General features: G+C 44.7%; 1 protein-coding gene across 1 annotated transcript in view; it reads right to left on the reverse strand.

Annotated features, from left to right (window-relative positions):
- The window catches only part of Pacs1 (phosphofurin acidic cluster sorting protein 1), a gene marked incomplete at its 5' end in the record, with an annotated part of 170056 nt that overhangs the window by 21373 nt on the left and 137721 nt on the right, over positions 1 to 10962 (reverse strand). Inside the window, 6 exon segments of the mRNA XM_005384427.2 lie at positions 437 to 496; positions 3095 to 3175; positions 3428 to 3519; positions 3767 to 3911; positions 6421 to 6546; positions 7203 to 7292. Of these exon segments, the coding sequence (XP_005384484.2) occupies positions 437 to 496; positions 3095 to 3175; positions 3428 to 3519; positions 3767 to 3911; positions 6421 to 6546; positions 7203 to 7292 (594 nt within the window).

Genomic DNA, 10962 nt, shown 5'->3' on the forward strand with positions numbered 1-10962 from the left:
CCAAGATCTCCCCAGCCCAGAAAGAGATGGCTTTCCTGTCAACGCCAATTGCTGGCAACTCAAGGGCTGACCACTGATGGACATCTACTCATGCTCCATTCACTGAGGCTCCCCAAGGGAGACGAGGGAACATTAAGCAATGACAGCTGGATTTGTCACTGGCACCTCATGCCAGAGGCTTGGGCATCGACCAATGGTTGGGTACAATGTCTACCTGGCGTTAAATACTGTGAAACTCCCTGCACTTCATGTGGAGCCCCTCCTCTTTCTTCAAACAGAGCTCTTCCTTAGTTGCCCTTTCCTTGGGGCTCTGCTAGGCATCCCAAGGGGGCAGGAACCATGGTGCTAGAATCCTGATTTCCAGAGCTGCACAGGAACAAGGCATGAAACTCCAAGGATTCTACTTACCATTAACCTTGGAATTAAGGGGTCATACCTCATCAGAAACTTTGAATCGCTTCAGGAGGGCCACAAACTTCTGTTTGATGTTAGGTTGCTGTGGGGACAAATTGCACACTGGTTCTCAAACACGCACTTGTGGTCAATTCGATAGACACTGCCTTGAATCCATGAGAGGACAAAAAGTAGGGGATACAGTTCCAGCCTCCACACTGAAAACCTCTTTGGGAAGACGGGCTTGTGCATGGTGAATTCCAGTGTAGTTCCCAGGGACTGGGTGGAGCTGGGAGGAGGAGGCAGTCTCACTCATTCCTTGTTCCTTACCCACACCCTGACAACTCCCACATGTGTACCTCCAGCCCATCCCATGGTCTTGTTCTTCAGATCTTAGGGCCAACTGATGAGCGCCCTGTACATACACACAATACTTCACAACTGTGTTCGCCCTCTTCCTGCTTCATTGCGATCCCATGTAGCAACACCCCTCCCCTATCCATCACTTAGTCCAAACCCCTCCCAGCCTCCAGCCCATGCTGGCTAACTCCCACCTCTTGTCTCTTCTACCTTAGCATCACCACTGTCCCTTATGTCTTGATGCCATGCCTTTTTTCTCCTCGAATCTGTCTGCAATCAATGTCTTCCCACCTCATCGGCCAGTGTCCAGTCTCGTTTCCTCCAGAGTTCCCCATGGTCTTTCTAGAAGCAAATCTGGTCACATTACCCACACTTGTCTGTCTCAGCTGCCCCTCTCCTGGATGTTGGGCTTGTAAGTCTGAGGGCCTGTCTTGCTTGCTTTCAACAAAAATTTCTGCCAAATCTACTTAGTGAAGTTCTGTTTTTTTGTTTTTTTTTTTTGTGAGACAGGGTCTCACTTTGTGGTTTAGGCTCATCTTGAACTCACTATGTAGCCCAGGCTGGCCTCAGACTCACATCAATCCTCCTGCCTCAGCCTCCCGAGTGCTGGGATTACAAGCATGCACTACCACGTCTGACTTATTTTTACAGCCTATTTTCTTAGCATGTCATTCAAAACGCTGTTGGAGGTGACCACTTTCCCTTTAGTGTCAACACTGTCCCTTAGGTGAAGCTCCACCTTACAGCACCCATCCTACTGTGTTGTAGCTGTTTGGTGAGATGAATCTGTATCATTAGGTATCTGAGCTCCTGGATGGCATGGACCAGTTTTACCATCTGTGTCCTGCTCTGGACCTAAAACTTAGCTTGTGGCCATAAGAAGTTCTGCTTCAATGTCAGATTCACATCTGGGGATAGAAACAACTGACTTGTAAGGAAGACTGACAAGGGCATATGAAACAGAGAAAAAAAACTTTAGTGTATTGTGAAAGAGAAGCATAAGATAGTACAGCAAGTAGATGAGTGTTTAGAACACCAAACTCTTGGTATGGAAAAACGAACACAGAGAGACAAGAAAAAGTAAAAGACAATCATGAAGCATCCAGAAACAGACTGGAAAGGCCTGGCAGCTTCCAGAACTACCTCTGGAGAAATGGATGTTGATGGGGACACTGGGTGACACTTTGGAGGGACCTTAGGAAGGGGAGACAGCCCAGCAGCATTCTTAGGGAAGAAAAGAGGGTCTGACTGACTACAGAGGAAAACGAGAAAGGTTTAGGTGAAGGAGTCATAATGGCGGATCCTAGGTTATCCTCTCTTCTCGGAGTACCATGGAGGGAGAGGTTTGTCTCAGAAGCACCATCCAGGAGGCTGAGCTACTTGGGACAAATGAGTGGTTCTCATACTCTCCAGTCATAGATGTGAAGGGCAATCAAAGTCATGGAATGGAGGCCCTGTGACCCCTGAGGCTGGCTGCAGAGGTGACAATGTTGTTCCTTGTTGCGACACTAGGCTTGGACACATCTTTGGAAAGGGTGGCCTATGTTCCACCCCAAAGAGGACAGGAACCTTGCTCTCAGGGTGCTAGCTCCCAGGGTGGCTCTGTGCCCAAGAAAACAGAATGTCTCTGGGGAAATGGAGACTGGGAATGTCTTTCCTAAAAGCTCCTGGCACTTCTCACCCTTCCCAACCTTCCCACCCTTTGCACAGAGTCTCCCAGGGTCAGTAAGAGGACACCTAGGACTTCAGTTTTCAGCTTAGTCCAGGGCTCTCTTCACCAAGCACAGGGACTCTTGAGGAAAAGTAATCCAAAGGTCTCTGTGCTCCAGGGTTATGAGTCCGTTACAGCAGGAGCTACATCAAGTCCAATTAAACCTTATCAAACTGAGAATTTATACAAACCCAAGCACTAGCCTATTAATTCTGGGAAAATTCAACAAATGAGTAAGAAGAGCAATACTAGTGAGAGCTGGCTTTCTTTCTATAATGGATGGCTCTTCATGTGAAGCAATCACCTGGAAAGTGGGGGAGGGGCAGGTGTCTGAGGTGCTCTGTTCCCCAAGCAAGTATTTTATCTGTTCCAAATTCGGGAACAAGGGTTCTCAGCCTTTCTTGTCACCTGTATAACTCACAGCTATAATACCCTCTCTGCCACAGGAGCTCTCTATCACACTCTTTAATTTTCTGCAGTGCTAGGGATCAAACCCAGGGCCTCCAGCATACTAGACAAGCCTTCTATCACTGAGTACATCTCTAGCCCCACTAGGTCTGAACAGACTACTCCCCTTTACCCCAGACTGAGAATCTTGGCTGTGTCACACCCTGGACCTGTGCAGCTCACCCTTGTGATGGCTGAAGTTGAGGTGAGTTTCCTCCGAGTCTTTTTTACTTTCCGTAGATCCTCATCTTCATAGAACAGGTCCTGAGTGGGAAGGGAACAGAATGAGGCTTGGAGCCAGGTGCATGCCTGTAACCCCAGCACTTAGAAGGCTGAGGTGGGAGGATCACCTAGCCTGGGCTACACAGTGAGTACAAGGTCTGCTTAAACTACACAGAGAGAAGCTGCCTCAAAAAACAAAACAAAAACCAAACCAACAAAAACAAAACAAAAAAGAATGAGGCCTGGAAATCTCAGGAGTTTCTAGACGTTCCATTGGAGAGCTGTGGGAAGTACCTGCCCGTGCAATGGATCGTCGCTGCCTTCTTGCTCGGATGAAAAGCTCTCCTCCTCTTCCTCAGAATAGTTGTCGATATCAGGAGAACGATCTGGAATAGACACTGCAGTAAGACAGCTTTGCCTGGGGGTGATCTGGCCTAAGAAACTTGGATGAGTGGGGATCAATACAGCTAGACTGGAGGGAAGAGCCATGGCTATGCTTCAGTTTCAGGGACCTCCAAGATTCTCTTGCCTGGGAGCATTTCAGGTATGTGTTGCTCAGCTCTTCCAAGGTGGAGATCAGGGCATGGGCTCCCTCATCTTCTACAGGGTCTCCAAACACTGTGCACATCTTACCAGACAGCTTGGACTTGATTCCTTCATGGTCAATGGGTTGGCTGGACAGGGAGTAGATCTTTATTTCTGCCACAGGCACAGACACATCCTTCACATTGCTGTGCAGGCCAAGCACCAGAGCGCCCTCGTTAGGGTGCTGCATCACCTGCCAGCAAAGAACGCAGTGGAAACACCTTGCCACAGCCAGCAACATGGCTGTCATTTCCATAAATCCAAGGAATGTGCAAGCCAATGGCAATGACATCCCACAAATATATTTTCCTTCTTACTTCTAAGCCAGGGGCCACTATCCTCCTATTGCCTTTAAGATTTTAACCTTAAAACTGCCTCTAACCCAGGCATTGTGTGCATCTGTAGCCTCAGCTACTCAGGCAGTAAAGACAGGAGAATCATCTGGATTACAGGAGTTCAAGGCCAGCCTGGGCTATGTAGCAACACCTTGCCTCAAGAACACAAACAAACAAAAAATAGTGCACATGGTGACACATGTCTAAGAATCCCAGCTACTACAGAAGCTGAGGCAGGAGAACTGAAAAACGGGGCTTAATCCCAAGTACTGCAAACAAAACAGAACACAAAAGAAAACCTGTCTGCAGAAGTGCCAGCTGCTGGTCAGGGATCACCATGTGCTTAAAGATAACAATCCAGCCTTGAGATTGAAAGTGATTATTAGCTGGGAGTGCTGGTGCATGAGGAGGGAGGACTCTAAGTTTGAGCCCAGGCTGGGTAATTTAGTGATTTACTGAAACTGTCTCAAAAAAACTCCCAAAAAACGAAAGACAAAAAAATGGCTAGAGATGCAGCTCAGCATGAAGCCCCTAGGTTTAATCCCCAGTATACAAACAAATAAACAAGCAAACCAAGCAACCAACCAACCAATCATAAGAAACAAAAAACTAAAAAAACAAAAAACAAAACAAAACAAAAAACCAAACCACCCAGCTAATCTCTAGGACCACAGGTCAGCTTAGGTCCTTCACAGAAAAACTAGTTCTCAAAGCTGGGTGTGGCCAGGCTTATAAGCAGTGGGCAGCTGTCTCTAGCAATAAGAAAAAAGAGCTCTAGAACATGGGGAAATAGTGGGGCTTACCACTGCTGGGGAAATGGTTGCTGATATTAATTTACTCTCTTTCAGTCCCTCATTGTGGGACCACAGAGTTTTTCCTATTTAACAAAGCACACACACACACACACACACACACACACACACAACTATAAAAGTATGTTGTGTGTGTGCGTGTGTGTGTGCGCGCGCACATGTGTGTTTGTGTGTATATGTTTTTATGGGGATTGAAGCCACTGAGCTACACCCCTACTCCTTTTGTTTACATTCTGAGTCAGGATCTCATAAAGTTTCCCTAGGCTGGGCTCAAACATGCAACGGTACTGTCTCAGCCTCAGTAGCTGGGATTTTAGCTGTGTGCACCACGCCTGGCTAGAAATGACTTTTAAAACTGACGTGTAAGCCAGGTGTGGTGGTGCACGCCTGTAATCCCAGTAGTCGGGAGGCTGAGGCAGGAGGGTCATTATGACTTCGAGGCCAGCCTGGGCTACAAAGTGAGCTCAAGGCCAGCCTGAACTGCACAGTGAGACCATCTCAAAAAGACAAAAAAAAAACCCCCAAAAACTGACTTGTGTTGGATGTGGCAGCACATGCCTATAATCCCAGCACTCAGGAGGCTGAGGCAGGAGGATTGCTGTGAATTCAAAGCCAGCCTAGGCTACATAGTGAGTTTAAGGGCAGCCTGGACTACACAGCGAGAACTTGTCTCAAAAAAGAAAACAAAAAACAAAAAACAAAAAACAGCTCCACACAAAATATTTTTCATAAATAAGTACAAAATACCTATTAAGTTTGTAGTAGGAAATTCTGGCAGACACTGTCTTAATCTTACAAAATTGTAGCTGCCAGTAAAGGTACAAATTGACATCATATGCCCTTAGGCTATACTGGGAAGAACAGCACTACTTGGTGGTGATTCTGCCAGAATTATACAAACTGAACCTAATCTTGAGACAACAGCAAATAAACCCGTACTGAGGAACATTCAACAGAGTAACTAACCTGTACTCTTTCTTTCTTCCTTCCTTCCTTCCTTCCTTCCTTCCTTCCTTCCTTCCTTCCTTCCTTCCTTCCTTCCTCCGGTCCCAGGAACTGAACTCACGACCTTGCGCTTGCCAGGCAGGCGCTTTGCCGCTGAGCTAAATCCCCAGCCCTAACCTGTACTCTTTAAAAACATCAATGTCACAAAAGACAGGAAAACCTGGGCACTGCTGCAGACTGAAGAAAACTAGAGACATGGCAACAAAATGTGACTTGAATACCTAGATTAGGTCCTGGGTGCCACCAGGTCACTAGGCACCTGTAATCCCAGGATGGGAGGCTGAGGCAGGAAGATCACAAGTTCGAGGCCAGCCTGGGCAACTTAGTGAGGCCCTGTCTCAAATTTATAAAGGGCTGGGATGCAGCTCAATGTTAAAGCACTCCTGGGTTCAATCCTCAGTACTTTCCAACCTGGTCCCACCAAAAAAAGTAAAATTAAACACCTGCCAGCAGGCTGGGGAAATCATTTGCTGAGTGGGAACAGCAGGCCCAGTGCCCTTCTTGACTTTCCAAATTACAGGTCAGCAGTTTGAGACTGTGTTCTGCTCACCTCTGCCATGTTGATAAGTCCCACAGCCAAGGTCTTATAGCCCAAGATGGTCCGGTTCTTGTATCGCTTCCTCCTTTGCAACATGATCTGCAGCTTGTTGGCATCTCGCTTAAGGAAGTGAGGGTACTAAGAAGCACAAGCAGATTCCAATAATTACTAATCAACTGGGGCCTTGGGGGTCTAGGTAATGCCAGAGGACACACAACCCTTCTGTGCTTCAGTTTCTTTTGTTTGTAAACAGAGTGGTCAGGGTGAGAAAGAAGCACCAGAGGGCTTGTTCTGCTCAGTGCCTGCTTTTCTGACAGCTTTGGGATCCACAAACTGTCTCTTTCTTTGCTATTTGGTCTGGTGTTTTCTCTGTGCATCTCAGTGTGGGCTACGGTGATGACAATGAGAGATAGGCTAGGAGAGATGAGGGGAGGAGAAGGCTGAAGATTACCTTGTACGGCAAGAGGAGACTGGAGGCGGTGCAGCCACCTGGGGTAGGTGCCACAGATCACTAAGGAGAGGGGCTGGGCTGAACACGGTAGGGCTGGGGGATAGTAGGTGGCTACCATGTTGTCTAAGGTAAGACAAAGGAAGACTGAATCATGGCACATGTCTCAACAGCTTACCTTGTCTTAGCACCTTACAGTGGCTGGCTAAGGCACTGTGCTGGCCCTCCAGGCTAGCCACAAACCTCTAGGCTATATTGGGTCTGGCTGCACTTGGAGAAAACAGTGTCCAGGTTTGAGGATTGGTTGGGGACTAGACTGGCAGTGACATGTTTAGAAGGTTCTCACCTGAAGGGAAAAAGTTAATTGGAGCTCTGTTTCCACCAGGCCACTAGCTGGAAGGATGATCTCATTGGAGCGAAGAATTCTTTTTGACCCCTAAAATGAAGAAAAACATCTGTCAAAGCTGTGCCATGAAAAATCAGACCAAAAGAATCACGGACTGTGTTTGCAAACAACTTCTAAACCCTACCAACATTCTTATGGGCCCAAACACTTCTCACTGATCTTGGTTATATTTACTTGAATTAAGTTCCTGCCAGTGCTGTAGGGTTATTAAGGGTTTTCACCAAGAAAATGATTTTTCACATTAGAGTACTCCCAGTGCTCCTGGGGAAGCACAGTTATTGTCAGCACCCAAAGATGTGCACCACTCTGCTCACCGTGGGCTCCCTTTCTTCCCCTCTAATTGATTTTGGCTGCATGGCCTTATCCAAGTCCATGTGGACATGTTTTGCCATATCCTGGGTAAACACCTGGAAGTGAAACTGTTAGTTTTTTAGGGTAGATGAATGGTTAACTTTATGAGAAAATGCCATGCCAATTTCCAAGTTGTTGGTGCTATTTTCTATTCCCAGCAACAATGCAAGAGTTACAGCCATTCTATACCCACATCTACACTCAGTGTGGTGAGTCCTGGGTCATTCATGGAATCTAACAGGTATGTGCAGAATATCACTGTATCTGCTATGTGCATGTCCCTGAAAAAATACGTATACATACATACATACACACATATATTTTTCTTTAAATTTTTAAAAAATTAAAAAAAAATTTTAGTGGTGGTGTTGGGGATTGAACCCAGGGCATCCTGCATGCCAGGCAAGTGTTCTATCACTGAGCTATATCCCCTGCTCCAGATAACTAATAATGAGCACCTTTTTATAAGTGTGCTGGGCATCCATGAATTTCTATCCAGAAAGTGTCTAACCAAACTTCTTTTCCCATTAAAAATATCGACTTGTTTGTGTATTGTATTGTATTGTATTGTATTGTATTGTATTGTATTGCATTCTTTTGAAACAGGGTCTTGCTATATAGAAGTTCAAACTGTCCTTGAACTATGTAGCTCAGGCTGCCCTCTAACTTGCAGCAATCCTACTGCTTCAGCCTCTAGAGTGCTGGGACTACAGGCATGCACCACCATGCCCAGATGCCTTGTTCTTGAGATATTTTTATTTATTTTTATTTTTTATTTTTATTTTTATCTTTTTGGGTTTTTCTCCGGTACTGGGAACCGAACTCACGACCTTGCGCTTGCCAGGCAGGCGCTTTTGCCGCTGAGCTAAATCCCCAGCCCCGATATTTTTATTTTTATATGCTTTTTGTCATGTATGTGTATTGCAAATATTTTCTTGCCTACTCATTTTCTCTTTTTTTTTTTTTTTTTTTTTTTTGTTTTTCTTCTGGTACCAAGAATCGAACTCACGACCTTGCACTTGCCAGGCAGATGCTGTGTCACTGAGCTAAATCCCCAGCCCCCTACTCATTTTCTTAATGGTATCTTTCAGTGAACTATTTAATTTTCATCAAGCCATTTTATTATTTGTACTTTTTCTTTTATGGTTAACACTTTCAGGGTCCTAGTTCAAAAACTGTCGATTCCAATACTGAAGATTTTCTGCTATATTCCAGTAGATACTCTACTAAGATTTTCTTTAGAAGTTTCATAATTTTATTTTTACATTTAGCCTTCTTATCCAATTCTATTTTTTGTCTATATATAATGCTGTTTTTGTTTAATGGAGGAATAAAAATCTCCTAAATGCATTTAACAATACTCTTATAATTAGAATAACATTATACTGATTAAAAATAGTAAAGGTGATTCTGCTTTATCTCTTAGATAATGTCATTTGGAGTAACTTCTATTACAAACAAGAATATTTATTTATTACTACAAGTTTGCAGTACATCATCAAATAAGAACATGTATATATGTATGTATGTATGTATGTATGTTTTTTGAGACAAGGTCTTGCTGTGTAATTTAGGCTGGCCTTGAATTCACTATGTAGTCCAAGGTGCCCTCAAATTTGTGGCAATCCTCCTGCCTCAGTCTCCCAAGTACTGGGATTACAGGTGTGTGCCACCATGCCTGACTCAAACAAGAATCTTAACGAAGTTTTTACTGGAGTTTGTTTAGGGTCTTTTGATTTAAGAAATCTCTGGGAAACGGCTCTGAGAAATACAGTAGCAAGAGAATGTAAAGCGTGGCTTATAGATAAGTGGTTTTCAAGTGTGATTTTGTTCCATGGGAGACATTCAGCAATCCTTGGAAATGTCTAAGTGTCACAGCTAAGGTGGGTGTGTTCCTGGTATGTGTAGAATAGGGGCCAAGGAGTTGCTAAAGGTCCTACTGCACACAGGACAGCCCACCACAGAGTGATCTGGTCCCAGATGTCAACAATGGCATAGTTGAAAAGCTCTGCTCTCCCTGGGACAGGCTTTCCCCTGGGGAGGCTGCTTCCTGCGCAGTCCTCCTTGCCCTCCCATGGGACCTGCTTTTTCCTCAGGACTCACTCATATACCACAGGGCTTGGAGGTGGGATAGGCATCCATCCTCCTTATTCCTCATCACTAGCCCTAGAACATTTCCCTTCCAATTCCCTAAAAACCCCCACTGTGAACTGGTATCATTGGCTCAGATCACTCTGTATTCATTATGGGTGCCATAATGGCAATCACTCCCACTCACTTCTTGATTTTAGCTCCTGACTCACTGTTCCTGTCCCCAACACTGCTCTAGTCATAATTTTTCATGACTTTAATATATACTTGACCCCCACCTCATCCCTCCCTCTCTATTCCCCTCTTTCCCTGTCCCATCTTTTTCTTCTTTGCAGCACTGGAAATTAAACCCAGGGCCTCACATATGCCATGCAAGCATTCTACTAGAGCTAGGAACTTTAGTCCCTAATATATGCTAATTTAGTCCCTAATATATGCTAGAGCACTAATATATGCTCGTCCTTATATCCGGATCATTCCATTCCATTCCATTCCCCGCTTTCTGTGATCTTATCCTCACCCTTACCTCATCATTCATCCACATGACTAGATCCAGACTTTAGCATTGCCAAAAGCTGCGAAAGCACCCAATTTTAATTCCTGCTTCCCACTCTCTGGTCACTACCTACTATCTAAAGAGGCCCCTGTATATGCTGATACATGGGCAGGGTGTGTGTACGAAGCCTGTGGAAGGCCATCCAGGGCAGCCTGTGGCCTTCTAACAAAGATGGTGACCACTCCAACAGTAATATGGAAAAGTATACCAAAGGTGGGGATATAACTCAGCAGCACAAGCGCCTGCCTGGCAAGTGCAAGATCCCGAGTTTGATTCCTGGTACAAAAAAAAAAAAAAAAAAAAAGAAAAAGAAAAAAAAAGGTATACCAGCCTGGCGGCAGTAGTGGGGTAACTAACAACTCAGATCTTTTGAAAATAAAGTTTTAGGTCTCTCTGTTAGGTAAAGAACCCAGTGCAGCTGAAGTGGTTTTATCTCTGGAACTTCAATTTGGGTCTTTCTTTTTTTTCCCCTTAAACATCTTCCAGATAAATGCTTAAAATTTGAACCTAACACAGTGTAGCTACAACATGTTGATGTTTTTGTCTGCTAATTCTAACATCTGTGTCAATTCTAGGTTGGTTTTGCCTTATTGATTATCCTTATTATGGGATCATATGTGCCTTATTTTGGTACACCTGGTCATTTTTTATTAGATTCTAAACTGTAAATTTCTCTTTGTTGAATGCTTTTTTTTTGTTTTG

The sequence above is a fragment of the Chinchilla lanigera genome, unplaced genomic scaffold, assembly GCF_000276665.1.
Source record: "Chinchilla lanigera isolate Chin_1 unplaced genomic scaffold, ChiLan1.0 scaffold00021, whole genome shotgun sequence".
Lineage (NCBI taxonomy): Eukaryota > Metazoa > Chordata > Mammalia > Rodentia > Chinchillidae > Chinchilla > Chinchilla lanigera.